The 21,574-nt window shown below is 32.4% G+C and overlaps 1 protein-coding gene across 1 annotated transcript; it reads left to right on the top strand.

The window, feature by feature from the left end:
• Positions 1-18,125: 18,125 nt before the first annotated feature.
• LOC114739750 (receptor-like protein 7) lies at positions 18,126-20,476 on the top strand. Its single transcript, XM_028927832.1, has 2 exons — positions 18,126-20,367; positions 20,445-20,476. Exons 1-2 carry the CDS (start codon positions 18,126-18,128, stop codon positions 20,474-20,476), a joined length of 2,274 nt encoding a protein of 757 aa, XP_028783665.1.
• Positions 20,477-21,574: the final 1,098 nt, after the last annotated feature.

Below are 21,574 nucleotides of genomic sequence, written 5' to 3'. Positions count from 1 at the left end.
GAGCATTAATGGATTCATAGTCTGTGAAAGCGATCAAAGCAAAGCATCCAAATACCAAAAGATAAAAGAGTTCAGAGCTTGGAGTCCCAAACTCCATTTTTGTTGATGCAGTTTGGAGAAATTAACTTTGGGCGGGAGTGAAGGAAGAATGAGAAGAAGCAGAATCCGCAGACAAGCACAAAACGCAAGAGGAGAAGGATGTTGTTATAGAAATAGGGGGGCGATAAGGAAAGAAAAGCAAGTGGATTTTTAAATGGACTTCTAATGTTATATATCAATTAGGGAAAACCATTTTAGAGGAACCTATATTTTTTTTTTCAATTTTTAATTTGATACCTATGTATTTTTTCTCTTAATTAAATTTTTAATTTTCTTCTATTAACATAGTTATCTCTTGCATAGAGACTAAAAATACTAATAGAACAAAGTTATAAGAATTAATATTGCTAAAAAAGTCAAATTAAATTATTTAATTAAAAAAACACATAAGTACTCAATTAAAAATTGAGAGAAGGTATATTAACTTTGAATATGGTTTTCCCTATCAATTAAATCAAACAAAACACGAAATGATGTAAATTGAGAAGATAAAGCCAATTATATAATTTTGCCGAAAAGAAATATGCTGATTTATTGGATCCTTTTGTTGATCCTATAGCAAGCGATAATATGATTTTTGATGAAAGGGGATCTTTAGTATTTTAATTTTATACAAATTTTTATTTTAAAATCTCAATTTTAGAAAATAGATCTTTAGCCCTTTAAGTCTTTAATCCTAATATCATTAATAAAAAAATACTGATATTAAAATTTTAAATATTAATAAAATATTCTTAAATACTAACAAATAAAATTTAATTTTCAAAAATATTAATAATTGACGCACTACTACCAAAAAAAATTAATAATTGACGCTTAAAATTAATGAGATAAGGTGGTATAATTAAGGTTAGAAGACTGAAAGAATATTTTATAAAATTAAGAAACCAAAGTGAATGTTACATAAAATTGGAGGAGAAGGATATACTTTTTGCCTGGCATATTTTGAATGCGCCCTGTACGTAGCCAGCTGTGGGAAATAGACACATTTAAATCCTTTCATCCCTTATAGTAATTAATATTATCAAAGCACTGTCGCAAATCATTCATTACTTTTCGTGATTGACGCTTATTCTTTTCGATTAGCCCGCCAATTACGCGCGAGCATTTTCTAAAATAGACTTGTCTAGGATCAATATTTTCCAAGTCTTTTTTTGACCAGCCATTATTTTCTAAGTCTACCGTCGAAGTTTACATGCATGATTCCACCCGTTAACTGGATTCAGTCCATTCACTTCCCAAGCGGATTCAGAGTCAAAGAATATAATGCCACCAATCAAATCTGAATAAATCTTTGAAGTTTAATCAATCCAGTAGATAATGTGTGTGTATGTTGCGCCGCTTGGCAAGGCGAAAGGAAAATTATAATGAAGTTTAAAAAAAAAGAATATAACTATTAAAAAGTCTCAACGACAAGTTAAAAGTTGTAATTTTTGACTCTGATATTTGTCATTATAAACTGATAAATTGTTATTAAGATTTTTTTAATAATTATGTTTTTTTATTAGGATTTTATTACAATTCTGCCTAAGGAAAAAGGGATAAAGGCATTGGAGAACCTATGTTGTTGTAAGAGTGGGCAAATGTCCGGTCTCAACTGGGGAAAAAATGGTACGTAAATATGACAAATTTATTTTTTTACTAATTTAAATATATTTAAATTATAAATTAACTTCCATCTTTTACTTTGTGTTGTAAAAAAAAATTCTTTATAAAAATTCTTGGCAAATTCCTACAATTTTTATGTAATTCTTACGCAATTTGCAACTTCTCTATCTTCAATGACACAGCTTTTAGCACTCGCGCCGCGTCAAACTAAAATCAACTTTAAAAAAAAAAATCATTCACCATTAAGTTTTAATTTCCATTCTTATATGCTGTGACTTTAATTTAACTTAAAACAATGAAGTCATAGGAAGTAAGTTGAAGCTTACTTTAATTGAATAGCTTTCCATTCTTATATGTGACAAGACTTTGACTCAGACATTGAAGTCCCGTGAAGTGAAGCTTACGCTAATTAAATTGAAACATAAATACAACAAATAATCAACGAGATAAATCTATGATAAACTAAGACTTCATAATTTTTTAAAAGGCATAATTAATCTGTAAGTTCTTATAGTTTTAACCAATTTTAAATTAGGTCCCTATAGTTTTTTTTTTTATCAGATCCTTATACTTTTATCTGTTTTTAATTAGGTCATTGTATTTATTTTTCTTTTTATCAAGTTTTATAAGTTTACCTTATTTTTAATTAAATCCCTGACTCTTTCATTCTTGATTTTATAAATTCTAATAATAATATTCTATTAATATAAAATAGTATATATTATTTAACATTAGTTTATAAACAATAATATTCTAAAAATAATGAATTATTATAATAATTTTATTTTTTCCGGCAAGAAAATATTAATTGTTCTAAAAAATTTTCCTGAATTAATTAATTATATTACTTATTTTTATTATATAATTTCTAATTTAATTTCATTATCAATATTTTATATTTCAATATTAATATATTTAATTAAGTTTATATTTAATTAATAAATAAAAATTAAAACTACATGGACCTGATTAAAAATTTAGTGAAATTATAAGGACTTGATAAAATAAATAAATGCAAGGACCTAATTAAAAATAGGTGAAAATATAAGTACTTGATAAAAAGAAAAAAACTATAGGGACCTAATTCAAAATTGGTTGAAACTAGAAGAATTTAAAGATTAATTAACCTTTTTTTAAAATTATCATCAACCTTCCTTTTGCTATACATTTTAAAAGAAAGTTTACATAATTTATTCAATAAATTGAATATAAAAAATATATTAGCCAGAATTATTTTCACCAGTTTTCTTAACTGTTAAATTCTATTCATTAGGGACGTATCCTGCTTTGATGATTCCACTTTGTTGACTAGCCATGCAGAGGAGACTAAGCAAATAAAGATAATGGGAAAGAAGTCTAATATACAGCTATTACTAGTCAGTCCCTATTTATATGAACACTATGATCTGTGATATGTGAATTTTTACAATTTTATAATATGACTTTGAAGTTTAAGAATGTGTGTCTGTATTATTCATCTGCATAATTAATAAATTCGCTCATTAATTAATAAATTATTATCGAACCCTTTAAAAATTACAGCGTAAGTGATAAAATAAACTACAAGCATAAATTGATTTTTTTTTGGGGGCGTACAATGACAAACAGAAAACAAATATTAGCCGATAAATAAAATCTCATTGGATAAAAAAATGCAGAAGCATCAAATCATTACCCACACGGAAACAAATCCTTAAAATTATCAGTGTGTTCTGTTAGAAAAAGGGAAATCGTGCAAATAACAACAAAATAAAGAAGTCAATGCATGAATGGGCTTTGTATTATTGGAAGCTTCAGCCACGAGGACGGGACATATGGGCCCGCAACTATTTTAAATGGGCTTGTATTTGGGCCTAAGAGAAGTGGGGTGGATACTTTGCTCTTGAAAAAAAAGAAAAAGAAATTGTGATTAACTTGTAATGCCCTAGGCGTGCTTGAGATTATAATCATATATACAGAACTGTGATATATTATTCGTATTATTATTCTTTGCCAACTAGTATTCGTATTATTTTGTCTCCATATATTGTGCGGACTTATACTATGACATAACATTTTTGTTTCGCAGTAGTCAATGATTTGTGTTCATGTGAAAAGCAAATTTCTGTTTGAAGAAAATGGCAACACAAACACCAAGAAGTCGTGGTGAGTGAAACAAACTTGTGATGTAAGTTTTGACTAATTATATATTTCCCTTTTCTTATAATATTCTAAATATATATATATTCTATTCTAATCACAAATATTTTTTTTTTTTGAATAAAAAGGAAAGATTTCTATTCATCCAAAAAAAACACTATACAGGAGAAAGACATTACAGGAAAATTCTAAGAACAGAAAAATTCTTTACAGTGTGGTCAACTTTAATTCTAATGTCAGCAAGTATACTTTCTATCGTGTAAGTCTCAGAGGTAAAAATGCGATGGTTCCTGACTTCCCATAATTTCCAGTAAGTTATGCAAAGCCCAATCTTCCAAGAAATATCCAGGCTTGAATCCCCTAATTTTTTATTGAGCCAAGGCACCACATCATTCCTGAAAAAGTCGATGCACATGTCTTGTGGGAGAACTTTCTTCCAAACTGAGGATGCTAACGGGCAATTCTTAAAGACATGATTAATATCTTCTTCATTTGCATTACAAAGAGTGCAGTGGCTTTCCATACTCATTCCTCTTCTATGGCGTTCAGAATTAGTGAGTAGCTTTCTTTTAATAAGCAGCCAAGTGAAGGTCCGTATTTTCTGCGCCATGGGGAGCTTCCATATCTGAGTCCAGTTTATATCAGCAACGTTCCAATTAAGACACTCAATAGCTTGATAGGCTGATTTTGTTGTGAAATCTCCCGTTGGTGTGAGGTTCCAATAACAAGAAGGGGCACAAGGGGTCTGGGCAATTTTGGTGGAAGAAATTTCCTGCAGAATATTTGGTGGCAACAAGTGGTCAAACAAGTGCCATCTCCAACCACCATTTGAATCAATATAATGAGGAATTGTTCGTGAGAGATCAGATTCAGAGATAGGGGCAAAGGAAAGATTTTTTAAGGGTCCACAATCACCAACCCAATAATCTGACCAAAATCTTATCTTATGACCATCCCCAGGTTTCCATTTAACATGAAAGGAAGCTTCTTGCCATATTTTAGCTATATTCCTCCAAAAGTAAGAGGAGTGAGATCTGGCAAGAGCAATAGATTCTATTGTGCCCTCAAGCCCATATTTACCTTTTAAGACTTTGACCCAAAGAGTGTCAGGCTGTGAGAACATATGGTAAATAAGCTTGGATAAGAGAGCCTTATTTTGTGATTCAAATCTAAGAATTCCACAACCACCATTCCTCAAAGGCTGACAAAGTTCACTCCATTTGACTAGGCTCACCCCACGATGATCATCAGAGTAGCCCCAAATAAATTTCCTTATAATTTTTTCGATTTCATTGCAACAAGAAGCAGGAAGCAAAGTACTTTGCATAGCATATAAAGGAACAGAAGAAAGAACAGACTTGGCCAAAGTGATGCGACCAGCGAGAGAGAGAGATCGACTTTTCCATCCAGCAAGCTTAGAATGAATTCTTTCAAGAACATATTTATAAGTGCTTGAAGAAACTCTCCCAGTAATCAAAGGTACACCCAGATACTTGCCAAGTGATTCAGTTTGATTATAGCCCAGTTCATTACAAATATGCCTTCTGATGCTTGAATGAACATTGTTAGAGAAATATATTTTAGTCTTGGATACATCACAACTAATTATGACAAGAAGACATGCTTGGGTTATATGTTTTGCAGGTTTTTGCTATGCATGTTTCAGCAAGACTTCTCCGCAAATCTTTTAGATTGAACATTGCAAGGGAGGGCAAAGTGAAGCTATTGAAGGCATATTACAAGTGGTGTGAAGCTTATAAAGTTTGTTGTAATGATTTTAAAACTGAACTGGACCGGACGGTCAGATCGGTCGGCCGGTGACTGAAGGACTCTTAGGCTCGTCTTGCATGGTTCACCAGTTCAGTCAGTTCAGTTGTCTTGGGGTGCTTCAAGTCGGCTATTATGCCTGTAGCCAGAGTTCACTCGAAAGTCAGGGCGGTTTTTCAAAAACCGAACGGCCGAATTATATCACGCAAAACGCAGACGAAAAATCAAAGTCCATCCCCAAAAAGCCCCCCTTAATCCCCAAGCTGTGTCATTGTCTCTTGTTCACTGTTTAGTCTATCCTCTGTTGCTCTAGACATTAAACAAAAAGTGAGAAACTGAGAATTCAGAAGCTCCATTCCCCCAATTTCGACAGTCGCTCTCTCGCTCAACTGTGAATGTGAAGACGTAGTACGCTGCTGCCAAAATTTTGACCTTCCATCGCTTACTCATGCAAACGCAGCCCGCCGTCGAAATTACTACATCATGCTTCAAGCCTTGTCGTGAGATTCCTCGATTGTTCTCTACTTTCAAGATAACCAGTAATGAGTTTTAGACTTGTAAGTAATGTGAAGGGTGAACTGTGAATGTGAAGAATCGAGTATTGACGTAGAAAGAGAAAGTTAGTGACATTATATATATATATATATATATATATATATATATTGCCTTTGGTGGGATGCACTGAAGTGTGAGCCGGGTCCCCCATTAATTAGCATCTCTGCTATTAATCTAAAAAGAAGATCCACGGTGGTTTGAGGGTGAGGTACCACCATAGTTTTTCTTTAATTATTTTTAACTAGCATTTAACTCCCCCTGCGATGGATGGAAAAAATATCCTTACCTACAACATACTCAAACAAAATATATTGTCATGAAGTTGAATCTCACACTTAAATAAGACAACCTAACCATCAAAATTGATTTAATGGATTGGTTTTACATCTCTCGAGTGGTATTAATACAAAGACATTAAGGATTAACAGTACTTAAATACAAGATTTTGTGAAAAAAATAATTTATTGTGAAAAAAATAATTTATTGATGTTAATAAAAATATTTTCCATTTCACCCAAAAAATTTGTTTCACAATGACAACAATATAATTAGACATGATTATATTATTGCGTTAGATTTACCTTTTAGTTTCATAATGATGAGAAAAAAATAATAGTATTTGTGATAAATTAATGAACGATTGAACTCTATAAGAACTTTTAACAACTAAGAAATAATTAGAATTACAAACAAAGCAACAATGTTTTTAACTCAAAATAAATCTCTTCACTCTGGGATAAAAGGGCACCAAACGTTTGAGTTGTATGTACATTTTTTCAGAATTCTGAAGCATTTTATACTACTGAGTAAGAAGCACAATGTTTCTCTAATTAACATTAAAGCTACAGAGTTAGATTATATGAGTTATAGTAGCAGATGCTTACCAACTTCCTAATACCATGATTGTCATATGCATATTACATGCTAGGTAACACCACACACCATGATCTGACATTGTAATCACTATGTGACTACTCTCATGATCGGTAGTAAAGCAATTTTAAACTCTATTTTTTAATTCTTGCTAAATCCTGACCCAAGTACTTGCAATTTCAATGTTGAAAATGATTCACTCGAGGGACTCTAACTCTCAACAATGTGCATTTTCTAATGCGCCTTGCATGTATTTAAAAATCACACTAGGGAATATAGAATTCACAGCTATTAAAGAAGATTAACCTGATTGTGAAATCATGAATGCACATACTCCTGTTTGGATATCTCATTCCCATAACATTATACACACACACCATTAATATTTTTTTTCTTTGTTTGATAATGTTGATATATCTGGGCTAAGTCACATCACTGCACATTAAAAGGAAAAAAAAACCAAACACTAAGTTTTAATGGCAACTAAGAGAACCATATTGGACAAAATATATTTCCTCTATTTCATTAATTGATAAGTTAAATCACAAGCTACAATTGCTCATATACAAATTTATATCTTTGGACGAAGAGCCAAAGATTTAAAAAAAAAGTATTGTTTCATCAATGGTCATAAAACATTTATACCAGAAGTTTTGAAAAAACAATAGAGAGGGACAAGACAATTCAGGCCGTCTATGACTGTTAAAATCCATGATACAGGGATATTCTTGAAAACCTATCTGCTCCAACTTTCGGCATGTCGTTCTAAATGACCATTGAGGTACCTCAAGACTCCAGATCCAATCCTACTATAGCCCTTCTTGGATCACTACGGAGCCACTTTATTGTCAAATGTCAGAATATGAAGGTTAGGTGACTCCTAGTGCAGTGCCAAAGAAATCTTCTTGAAGTCGTAGGGTCATACTTCCACAAACATACACGAGAAACAATTTTTGGCATATAAACTGATAAGACAACATTAAAACATGATTTAATAAATGACAACATTAAGCCTATTATAAAAATAAAGTAAAAACCACAAAACATATCTTTTTTTAAGGCTTGAAACCACAAAATACATCAAACTGTTTATTAAAAAACCTTAGATTGACATCATACATGTGAGTTCTATCAAGAATCTCAATAAACAACCCAGCCCAATAGCCAAAATTGGCTTAGTTTGAATGTAGTTACTAAATTCCTATTCCTCATTGGGCTATATGCATGCCAATATAGAGACAGAGACAAGAGACATTATAGACCAGAGATTATCTTATTTTCGTTATCACAAGTTGCCTTTTCATTTGTAACGATTTAACTCTCAAACATATTTCGGATTTTGCAAATATGAGTACAAGCTAGAGAAATTAAAGAACAGGACAAGTCAAGTTTAGGGCACCCCTTTTTCATGGACAAAATTCTTTGTAGGTATTTATTGTAGAGGCTTGGAAAAAAAAGATTGATGCACGCTAACTGGCTAATGACTGAAAAATAATCACCAAATCCTTGATACAACCAAAATTTGGGGATGTTTTGACACATATCTTTGATGAACCCTCCAATTATAAATACTAAAGTAAGAAACTGGATAATAACATAATTAGATATCCGTGCAATAGGAATGCTTGCAGCTTCATCATAAAATATGGAGAAGAAATCACATAAAGCTGCAGCACCATAACGCAATGAAGATTTATATCAGAACTTTATCATTGAAAAAAGGATAAATAGTTAGCAAACACTTCTTTCAAGTCATATTTCACCATAACAGCACCATAATAGCAAATAAATTGTATTTTTTTCTAGTTATATAAAAATATAATTGGGAAAAATATAAAGTCGTCCACTTTTCATTTATCTCTGAAACGAATCAACAAACAAAAAATGATGATTAAAAACAATGAAACAAATTTAAGTATCCATGTAGCTGAGTAATATGATAGGAGATTGAAGGGCAAAAAACAACATGCATATAACCGAGTTGATAATTGAAAATTGGGAAAGAAATAGCATTTGACATCAAATTAGATTCAAAAGTATGTTTATTAGAATCAAAATATGAATAAAAACTTAAGCTCTAAACAAATGGAAAAAGAATATTATAATCAATTGTGCATTCACTATAGTCACCTTGCAAAAAGTCTACAAATATATGATATCCTGCAAAATTTAAAACCACGTCAGTGACATTATTGATATGGCGTAAATAGATAACATTGGAGACATCACCATAGAAAAGAAGAAAAGAAGAAGAAGAAGAAGGTGCTTATGAATCATGCAAGGGTTTTGAAAGAAATACATATAACCACAGCTTGTGGCAATGAATGGACCCCAAGAAGTTCGACCAAAATTTATTCCCCCATAATATTGGAAGAAACAAAACAAATGAACTTAGTAAGTTTAGGGAAAACAAAATATTTGACTTAGTATTTCAATATAATCTGAAGTTCATATAATAGTCCACCATTTGCATAATTTCAAAATTCTAGACAACTGTTACTTGAAACACTAACAACAGAACAATATAATTGATTTTATCAAATATCAAATAGTATAACTAAACCTCTTTACTTCATCATCCAAACTGAATTTTTTTCCACAACTGCAGTGAACAAATAATGATCACTGTTACCTCATTTTGTCTACAAAAATTCTACAGCACAATATTCCCTTCTATGGCATCTTCTTCATTGGCATGCCATCACCATCACCGAGTCAGCCAACACAGAACAATGAGATATACCAAAACAAAAGCCAAAATCAAAAGTATGAGCAAAGAATCAAACCCAATAAAAAAAATCTTGTATGAAAAAATTAAAAGGGAAAGTAGGAAAAAGGACAAGAAAAAAGAGGAAAGCAAAGCAAATCAAGAAAGTGAAGAGGATGCAAGAGGGAAGAGGACAAGCTGCTAAAAAATCCATAAGAGAGAATGTCATAGAATTGGATGAACAAAAAGTTGTTTGGAGCCCTTGATTTTGAACTCGAAGAAAGAAGAAAGTAAATATTGACCCTGGAGATAGAGTTGAAGAGATTTGACAGACCAAAAAAAAAAAAGAAATAATTAAATAGAATGAGGGAGGAAGAAATACATACCAAACGATGAAGATGAATGTTGTTGGTGTAACATGGAAGAGGCACTTGTTGCAATTTGAAATGGAAGGGACGTCATGGACAAGGTGGAGAAGGAAGATCTGCTCATCCATGTATTCCTAGTCTTGCCTCTTCTCTCCCATTCAAAGCACCCTTGAAAAGAAAGAGTAATAACTCTATATGTTTGGAAGAAAAAAGTCCTAGGAGAAAAAAAAATGCAAATTTAAAAATGTGAGAGAAGAAGATGAAATTAAACACTGGCAAATGGAGGGAATTTCAAAATTTGAAACTCAGGACACCAAGCCCAATACATGAGCTGATACTGTGCTGAGCCATATAGGAGCTGTATTGTTCATAGAACAATGAAAACAGAGAGGAGCCAACCCATGAAATCGGCTTTATGAACAGTAACTTGATTTTTATTTATTATTTAGGCTTAATGATTGATTGATTGATACTACCTCTCATTCTACATATATATAAGAGCTAGTGAACTAATTTGAAGAGATTAAGAAAATAAATTAAGCTACTTATTTGTAATAAATAGATGTTGTCTTTCTTAAAATATTCTTACTAATTAAGTGTATTGGTTAGAATTACCATTATTAGAAGGATTACTTTGAAAAAAAATACACAAATATGAGAGACAAAGTGGATTGAGATCTTACATTTAGGACTAAAATAAAAGTCAAACAAGATCTTATATTAAGTTATGGAGGTAGTATTTATATAATTATATAAGTGTATAATATTATTTTTTATTTAATTATTACATTACCAGTCCGATTGTCGGTTTAACTGGTCCGACTGTATGAGCCGTGACCCGTTAATCTTTCCAGTTTTATGCCTGGTTCGACTTTTAAACCATTAGTTTGTTGTGTTACTTAAAAGTTGTATAATACAGTTTCATTTTCTGCATATAAAAATTTGTACCGCAATAGGTTTGTGTCCTTATATAAAGAGGAAATTAAATATTTCTTTTTACTAAAAATGTAAAATGTTTTTCTTTATAAATTATTGAACTTTTAAATGGGAAAATGATGATGAAAAATTATTGACAACGGATTTAAGGTTGAATTATGCTATTTTAATTTTAAAAAGTCTGTCTAGATTCTTTTTTTATCTTGGCAAATTTCGGAAAAAATTATTTGAACCTTTATTAAATTAATTTGAGATAAACCAGAGAAATTTTTTTTCCTTTTTTTTTTTTGGGGTTGTTCTTTAAACAGTCAGAGGCGAAACTCAGGCCATTTTCAAAAGTGTCCGTGAAGTGTTTTTGGTTATATGTAAATTATAGGACATGCCCTTGCAATTATTTGTAATTGTCCATATAAAATATATCTTTTTTCATTCTTACCTTGAGCCCAAGCGCTGGCAAAAATAATTATTGATGCATTCATTGCTGAAGACTAATTCAAAATATTTTCTTAATTCTTGTAAATGGATTAAAATTGTCCTATATTGAAAAAAAGGGGACAATTATGTAAAAACAAAAAACAATATGGAAACTAAATCAATCGAAGTAGTGGTTCTAGAGTTAGTTGGTCAAATTACAGTCAACTCAGGGTCAAACTAGTCATATTATAATAATATAATTTAATTAAAAATAACAAAATACAATAACATTAATACTCACTAATAACAAAATACAAGAAAATATAGTAATAGTTTGATTATAACAATAACAAAATACAAAAATATTAAGAACGTTGATCCTTATGATTTCTCAATGGCTAAAATTAATAATCATTGATACTAGAATCATTATTAAAATTCATTCAAATTTATAATGACTGAGATATTAAAAGCTGAATGGGAAAAAATAAAACTAATAACAATATAATCATTTAAACCGGTTCATCAATGGTTCACATCAATTTGATTGAGTTGATACCAATTCAATTTCTAACCGGTCTAGCACTCAAACCAAATTAGACTACTGACTAGGTCACCAGTTTTCCTGTTAAATCGGTCGGTCTGGTCCAATTTTTTTCGTATGCAAAACGAAAGGATTATTAACTCAACATTTAAAATAAAAGGCATCATTATGGCCCGGGATGATCTTTTTTTTTTCTGCTGATAAAAAATTTATGTTGAGCAAATTAGATTATGAGCCCTTATGAAAATAAACAAAACTCACGGTGAGGAAGTTATATTGTTTTGAACTTTTAGTACTTAATTCATCTAAATTTTTATTGAAAAAAAAGAAGAAGAAGAAACTATGTTGTTCTGGTGGTCCGGGCGGGTTTTGGTCTTCTTGAACTACGCTTTTTGGTAAGGTATGATCTATATCTAGTCCAAGGCCAACATTTATATTAATGTTTAATTGTAGATTTGTAGTCATTACCGTTGGCAAAAAAAAAAAAGAAGCCATCACCATTTGAGTAAAAGTTAATATCTTACTATTAGACACACATTTAATCCCAAGTTAAACGTTTTGTTTTAAGTTTACACAAACACTATACTGTTGTTAGGATGTTCAAATGAGTAGACTTGAATTGATTGTGAGAACTGGCCATAAAGTATCACATCGAGAAGAACTAGATATATAAATAGTACATGGTAAAGTAAAAAGACGTCCGTGCCCTAGCAATTTTGAAAAGGAAATATGCATTTGTGTGTGAAGGAGATCACTGACGTTCACGGAGGATGAGCTGCGAAATATTTTTATTTATTTATTCATTTTTATCTTCAAGTTAACCAGCTATCCGCGGACACCTGTCTCTTGAGCCTAGCTTGCTGATCTCTACTTTTGAAGTCGTCTTCAAATGTCATAAAATTGTTTTTGCATTGGCCAAGTCTTAGGTTCTCTCTCTCTCTTACACACACAAAATGATTTTGTTAAAAAAATCATTAAAATTTACTCCTTTGATCCTATTTATAAGGTAAAAAGAAAAAGTATTTTTTTTGTCCTATTTATAAAATATTGGGAGAAATTTTTTGTATAGATATACAATTTGACCCCTCATTTATTGTTATGTTGATTTTGTTTATATAAGATATAATAGATATTAAATAAGGATAAAGTTGAAAAGTTATTAAATTTTAAAGGGAAAACTAATTTGAAGATCCTTACAGTTTTCATCAATTTTGGATCAGGTCCTTATATTTTTTTTTCTTTTTATTACATCCTTTAATTTTATAATTTTAAATATATTAGTCCCTTAGAGTTGAATCTGTTAACAGTGTTAAATTTTCCGTTAATCCAAGTCTGAAACTCCTCTCTCCTTCACTCTTTCCATGATTTTGTCTCTTTATCCACCGTCTCCCTACTGATAATTGGCTCATCGTTGCTTTCAACCTCTCCATGATTTTAGCTATAAATTTAATTTTGCTTGGCTAGAGGAACCCAGATTCTCGTACTATTTTATTTTTATCTCCATAGATGATTCTGCAACAGTGCTAGTTTTTGGGCGTTGGGCTCAAAAGAATCACTCACCACTTTTCTTTTCACAAACCCAACAATTTCGTCTTTTTTCATGCTCTTCTTGTTACCGTAATTCTCCAAACAAGGTTCAAGCTGGATGGCAATGGACAAGCAACTGCAAGATGGCCGAAGAGGGTCCGGTGACATTATAGCCAAGGGGAAGGGAAGGTGTCATGGAGAGGTAAAAAGCAGGGAGAATGGTGAATAAGAAGATAAGCTTGTTGAACAAATGAAGGAGAGGGAAGAGCTGGGTCGACCATGGCGGAAGGAGAAAGGACATAGATGTTTCAGACTTGACTAACGGAAAACCTAACCCTGTTAGCAGATTTAACTCTAAGGGACTAATAGATTGAACATTATAAAATTAAAGGACCCAATAAAAAGAAAAAAAAGTATAGGGACCTGATTCAAAATTGATGAAAACTATGAGGATCTTCAAATTAGTTTTCCCAATTTTAAATAAGAGTTAATAAAGTTTAAGATTTTTCTTGGTATGTATGAAATATGCTGGAAGTGCCTTATAAATAGAACCAAAAAAATATACTATAAATTTTTTTCCAATAAAAGCGAAGTTTAAATTTCATATTGCAAAATTGGCCCCAAAAAAAAAATTTCATATTGCAAAGAATTTACGTAGTAAGCTCCCATTTAATTTCAGTACCAACTTGTATATAATTTTATTAGAAAATTAAGTAAAAAACAAAAAAAACTCCAATTGCAGCATGTACATTAAACAAGTCGCCGCCTAAAACACGGTTGTTAGGACAATAACTTTGTAACAGTGATTATTTTCTTTTTTTATTTATCTTTGTAGTTTTTCTTGCCATCAATTTATGCTTTGTCACAATCTTTGTATGCTTAATCCTTAAGCTTTTCCCTATTAACTAGCTAGGACATGATGGGGAGTCAACTTTGTCATGCGGTCAGTACACAGGAGACCTAAAGGGAAAATAATGAACCAAGACAGTTCATTCTTTTTTTGGAATAAGCTAAGTCAGTTAAAATATCTTCTTTTTGGAATAAGACAAATCGATTAAAATAAGGGCAGTAAAGAAGCGTCAAACACGAAAAGTAATGAATGATCGTAGTTTCAGAAAACACTAAGAAAAAAATTAATTAATAGTTGAAACTCGAAATGGAAGCGCAAGTGCGCAGCATTAATTAACTCGGCATTCAAAAGAAAAGTTGTGAGAATTAAATAACTTCTATAATCCTATTTATAAATCACTTTCAACGTATTTTACACAAATAAAAAAAATCTTAAATTTTATTAATTCTAATTTAAAATTTAATAACTTTTCAATTTTATTCCTGTTTAATATATATTATACGTTATGTAAATAAAATCAATACAGTAATAAATAAAGAGTAAAATTATACACTCATATAAATTTTTTTTTAATACCCTCTAAATAGGACTAAAAAATATTTTCTTCTTGTCTTATGAATAAAACTAAAGAAGTATTTATGTAGCTATTCTTCCAGTGTGAAGACACATGCATACAAACTTCGTGAAGCTCCCCTTTCAAAGAATTGTACAAACGAACAAGAAGCGGACCGGTTGAAAGAAATGACAGTCAAGAAGATGAATTTCTATCTTCCTTCTATATTGGGTTGGGTGCGGGAAAGTTTCTGTTGCCATTTTCGTCAACAGAAATTTCAGGCGTCCTTGCTTAATATTCTCCTACCACATCATAGGCAAACTTTATGTCATAATGTTTCCCAGGATGAACTTTTCTCATTGAAGACCTAGTCGTGGCGAGCAAAACAAACTTGCGACGTAAGTTTTGACTAGCTATATATTTCCGTTTTTCTTATAATATTCTAAATATATATATATATATATATATATAAACACACACACACATATATACACACACCTTCTATTCTAAGAACAGATATTTACATCACAACATGTAAAAATAAACTTGGTGTACAATGGACCACACTCTTTACTCAGATCCTATTTATAAGCTTTAAATTTGAGGAGCAGTGTGATCCATTTTATAAACGTCAATTTAAAATTTATCTTCATATTTAATGTTTTTTATTTTTTTTTATTATTTATTTTCTCTCTTTTATCATATTATGTCTTATCATATTTTTCCACATATTCTTTTTTATATTTTTTATCATTTATTATAAAAATATATTTGAAAACAAAACTATATTTCTAATCTATTTATTGTTTTTGACGAATTTTAACTAATAGTTTATTATTGATAAATTAGCTATGGGGGAATCTTCTTTTTGGAATAAGACAAATAAATTAAAATAGAAGAAATAAAGAAGCGTCAAACACGAAAAGTAATGAATGATCATAGCAGAAGACAATAAGAAAAAATTATTAATAGTTGAAACTTTAAATGAAGACACAGCATTAATTAAATATGCATTCCAATGAAATCATCATTTCCCATTGTGAGAATTTCATTGGTCGACCATTTATAAATATTTCTATATGTACTTTTGGAGTCTGGAGGCATACTCTGTTCTCGATAAACTCAAAATACCTCACTCACCTACACTTTTTCATTAAAAAAAAAAGTCATCACTGCCGCAATGGGATGATTTTTGTGCCTAATGAAAAAGAAAATTAATCTCTTCATGTTTTTTTTTTGGCTACAGAATTTTAGGAAAGGGGTTGGGCTCACCCATGATCCAAGGGTAGGACACCTACGCTTAATCTACTGGAACCTATTCCTATGGGCACGGGGGCAAGCCAAGCAAGCTTTTTTTCTGTTCTGGCCCAATAAGTAAGAATCACCCGGTTTCACTATGCTATGGAGATGCCTCTCCCAACGCCGTGACTGGAGCCACAACTAAGTGGCACTCCTTAGGGTCGAACCCTCTCCCTCTGGTGAGAGTGTCCGACCTTTCGCCAGCCGAACCCATGGACGAGGAGTTAATCTCTTCATTTTTAGTATTGCATAACTATGATTCAATTTTTTTGTTGGCGAAAAAAACTATGATTCAGTTTTTAAACAATATCACTCAATGTCACCGTCCATAACTCAATGCACATGGCACTACATTTGAGCAACACTATTAAAGAATTATTTATATGGCATTAATGTTAGCGCATGGTAGGACATTATATTATAATCATGGAATATTTATATTTCATTTAAAAAGATCACAGCGGGATCAGGTTTTGCAGTTGAAAATCATTGGTTTTAACTTATCCAATTGTCAGCTCAAAAAAAAAAAAAACTTATCCAATTGTATTTGAACACGAACTAATTTAAACTATGAAACTGCGAAAATCAATTTATCCCAATGCATGCACAACAATAACCATAGCCCCACATCGCCTTGTGTAAAAGGCCAAGAATTGATCAATTCAGAATACGCAGTACAGACTACTCTCTCCATTTTTTTTCTCATAAGAAGTAATCAATCAAATCATGTTGATAAAAAAAAAGTTATAATTCGTTACAAATAATAAATATGTAAAAACTATAACTTTTTTTTAAAAAAATTACTCTTATTTATAAGGAAAAAAATAGTATGGCGGATTTTTTATGGAAATGCTTCGAATAATAAAATAAAATACCAAAATGTTACACTCTGAGAAGTATTTACCAAGATGCCGCGTTGAAAATCATTCACAACCTGAATGAGTTTGGATTAGTTCGAAGGTCATTCTTACTGAGAATGAGTTTGTCCTTGCACCTCTGCCTCCTCCAAAACTTTATTCTTCTCTTTCCCAATCCTCCTTTTACCGGTCGCTCTTCACCTCTAATTCTAAAGTCCACCCTCCCTTTATGCGCACGCCATATATGTTTACTTTCTTTACACCAGATTCCCACTTCTTTAAAAAAAATTGCCAACTAAATTCCCATATTCATTGCATATATATAACATTTTGAATTTATTGTGAACCCAAATCACATGGGTCAGTTGAATTCAACACGTTAGGCCAGGATTTGAAACCCGTTCTAAGAATGACTTTCGCGCAAATCTAAACTCGTTTAGGCCAGGATTTTGAAAAGGAAAGAATGTGTGGTAGAGAAATGTTTCAGGCGAGCCATGTGATGATAAATGTATTAATATTAAAATGAGTAATTAAATGATAAAAATGAGAAATTAACAAAGAAAATTTAAGATACCCTCTAAATGTCTATTATAAATTTATAATTATAGAACTAAACCATGAGTGGTAATTGTTTCTTATAAAAAGAAACCTAGGAAGTGTAGATCTATCAATTAATAATATATGGAGATCTATACCACCCACAAATATTTACACGCCTGGAATTGTTATCTAGTGATATGTTTCCTTTGACTCAATTTGAAGATTTTTTATTGGCCAGGGCATATATTAATGTAAGCTTCAATTTGCTGTATCTGTAACTCCGTACCGTACCTTGTTGCCCAAGTCATCATGACGGAAAAAGAAAAAGAGTAAGCGTCATCTGGGCATATATATATACATATATAAATGGGTGTCATATGTCAAAATACCATCACACATGAAACCATATCTTCAGAGATCATGCATACCTTATTCTTCCCCCATATTGCTAACGCTTTGCTGCTATGCCCTCTGATAATATTCGCAACCATGCTCTCCCCAGGCATGTGCAGCGGCTTGAGCATTCAATGCAATGAAAGAGACCGTCATCTTCTCCTAAACTTCAAACACGCTGCTTCCGATCCATACGCCATCCTCTCTTCTTGGTCTGATGAACAAGATTGCTGTCAGTGGGAAGGAATTCAGTGTGACAACACCACTGGTAGAGTGATCATGCTTAACCTCCCATGTTCTCCACAACCCAGTGCTACTGATTGTGATGAAGAGGACGAAAGGCAGTGTCTCACAGGTGATCTCCACCTATCTTTGCTTCAGCTTGAGTTTCTAAATTACTTGGATTTGAGAAATCATGACTTCCATGCTATTATCCAAAATGATCGTGTGGATATCTCAAACTCTACCAATCTATCTGTGTTTGAGTGCCAAAATTCCTCTAATCTTCGTTATCTTGATTTATCCGATAATGAGCATCTTCACTTTGATAGTCTTGATTGGCTTTCCCGTGTTCCATCCTTGAAATATGTTGACCTCAGTGGCATTAGTCTTGGAGGGAGAGTTGACTGGCCTCAATTAGCAACTCTTGTTCCTTTCCTTTCGGAGTTGTACTTTGATAGTTGTCAGCTTTCAAACATTAGTCCATCTCTCGGTTATGTCAATTTTACTTCGCTTGAAGTTCTTGGCCTCGCTCATAATGATTTTAGCTCTGAATTTCCAGATTGGTTAGGCCAGCTTGAACATCTACAGTTTCTTGATATTAGTGAAAATTCCTTCTCTGGTCCAATTCCAGATTGGCTAGGCCAACTTGAACATCTACAGGTTCTTGATGTTGGTGAAAATTCCTTTTCTGGTCCAATTCCAGATTGCTTAGGCCAACTTGAACGCCTACAGTTTCTTGATGTTAGTGCAAATTCCTTTTCTGGTCCAATTCCTTCAACTTTGGGAGATATCTCATCCTTGATTCGCTTGGATGTTGGTTCAAATTACTTAAATGAAAGTCTACCGGAAACTATTGGACAACTCTTCAACTTGGAGGAATTACATTTTGATGATAACCACTTGACAGGGTATGTGTCTGAAAAAAATTTTGCCAACCTCTCAAACTTGCATTATCTTTCCATGGGATCACCTGGCTTAATCTTTGACTTCGATCCTGTATGGGTTCCTCCTTTTCAGCTGAAAAAGATTTATTTCTATCACATGGTGGCCTCAAAACTTCCCGCATGGATATACGCCCAAACGTCTCTTTCTGAATTGGTAATTACAAACTCAACAGTTTTATTTGAGCCTCAAGACAAGTTTTGGGACTTTGTAGCACGAGTGCCATACATACAATTACAATATAACACAATTCATGGGGAGATGTCTAACGTGTTACTAAACTCTACAATCATAAATCTGAGTAGAAACAAAATCAAAGGCAATCTCCCTCTATTATCACCCAATGTTGCGATGTTCAATGTGTCACATAACTGTTTCCAAGGGCCTATCTCTCCATTATTGTGTCAAAAAATGAATGGGAAGAGCCAATTAAAGTATGTGGATATGTCTATTAATCTTTTATCTGGAGGGCTTACAAATTGTTGGATGCATTGGAAATCATTGGTTTTTGTTAGGCTAGATGGCAATAATCTAACAGGCAAAATCCCCCCATCAATTGGTTTGTTGTCTGACCTTGTGGTTTTGCATCTCAATAAAAATAATTTATTTGGAGAGATACCTTTGTCACTGGTAAATTGTGGGAAGTTGCAGATTCTTGATGTAGGAGAAAATAAATTATCTGGATTCTTAATGAATTGGATGGCGCAAAATGCAAAGATTCTTCGACTAAGATCTAATCAACTAAGTGGAAATATACCACCTCAGATATGCCAATTGGCTTCCCTCAGAATATTGGATTTTGCAGACAACAAAATATCAGGTTCATTACCCATTTGTCTGAAAAATCTGACAGCCATGACTTTCCCTAATTCTTCAAATAATAGGGTTTATGGAGTTTGCGTTAAAACTCCAGGATTGTTGAGCTATATCACTGACAATGTTATGGTGCACATAAAAGGCCAAGGATTGAGTTATGAAAACAACTTGAAGTTTTTGCATGCTATTGATCTATCAAGTAATAATATCTCTGGATCAGTACCTTCAGAAATATTTAGCCTCAATGGATTAGAATCTTTGAACTTATCTCATAATCAACTTGAGGGAAACATACCAAATGAAATCAGCAACTTGAACAACTTGGAGTCTCTTGATCTCTCAAGCAATCAACTTTCGGGTGAAATTCCTCCAAGCATGGATAAATTGTCTTTTTTGGAAATCTTGAACCTCTCTTTCAACAATTTCATTGGAAAGATCCCATCAGGAACCCAACTTCAAAGGTCTGATGCACTAAGCTATATTGGGAATCCTAAACTTTGCGGTGCTCCGCTTCCAACGAACTGCATAGACAAACAAGACGTGGAACCCATTGAAAGAAATGACAGTCAAGAAGATGAATTTCTATCTTCCTTCTACATTGGGTTAGGAGTTGGGTTTGCCACAGCTTTTTGGGGTGTCTGTGTTGCCATTTTCTTCAACAGGAATTTCAGGCATTTTACCTTCAGATTCCTCTATCACATCAGAGACAAACTTTATGTCATAATGGTCCTCATGATGAACCGTTTCTGTTGAAGACCTAGCTGGCAGTGTGGTGATTTAAACAAACTTGCGATGTAAGTTTCGACGAAGTCTTTTAAATGTTATATATTTGCCTTTTCTTATAGTACGCTAAAACTAGATAGATCTTTTATTCTAATCACAAATACTTACATCACAAATAACTATAAAAAGAAGACTTGATGGGTTATATATTATGCAGGTTGTTGCTATATAGGCATGCATGTTTCAGGAAGTCTCCTCATCAAGTCATTTAGACTGAACATTGCAACGGAGGGCGAAGGGAAGCTATTGAAAGCATATGACAAGTGGAGTGAAGTTTTTAGTTTGTTGCATTACTTTGAGGCCGTGGACTACTATAGTTCCATTTTCTGCAAAATAAGTTTGTATCTGTAATAAGTATGTGTCCTTAAATAAAGAGGAAATTATTTCAGTCCTTAGATAGACTTTTCATATTGACTTGAAAGGCAATTTGGGATGGCCAGCTCTGCCATTATACTCCTAAAAAAACAGGGACATATGGTTCCAATTCAGATGTTTTACATTTCAAAAAGAAATAAATACACGTAATTATATTCCTTCCAGAGAGATGGGTTTGATGAGTCACATAGATGTTACTCAGGCTGATGCGAATGTTGTGGTTGTGCAGCTGTAAGATTGAGATGAGTAAAGTTGGTAAGAAGGAATGTTCCTGCTTGTCAAGATGAGTGAGTTGTAGTCACCGTCAACTAACAGTTGGTCTAATGTTTCGGTAAATCTCCACAATCACTAAAAATTATTGAACTCTTAATTAGAAAAATGATGATGATAATTACTAACAACTGATA

This window comes from Neltuma alba, unplaced genomic scaffold (genome assembly GCF_004799145.2).
Source record: "Neltuma alba isolate B1F8T4 unplaced genomic scaffold, ASM479914v2 tig00002904_pilon, whole genome shotgun sequence".
Taxonomy (NCBI): domain Eukaryota; kingdom Viridiplantae; phylum Streptophyta; class Magnoliopsida; order Fabales; family Fabaceae; genus Neltuma; species Neltuma alba.
This window is presented reverse-complemented; position numbering and strand designations above follow the sequence as displayed.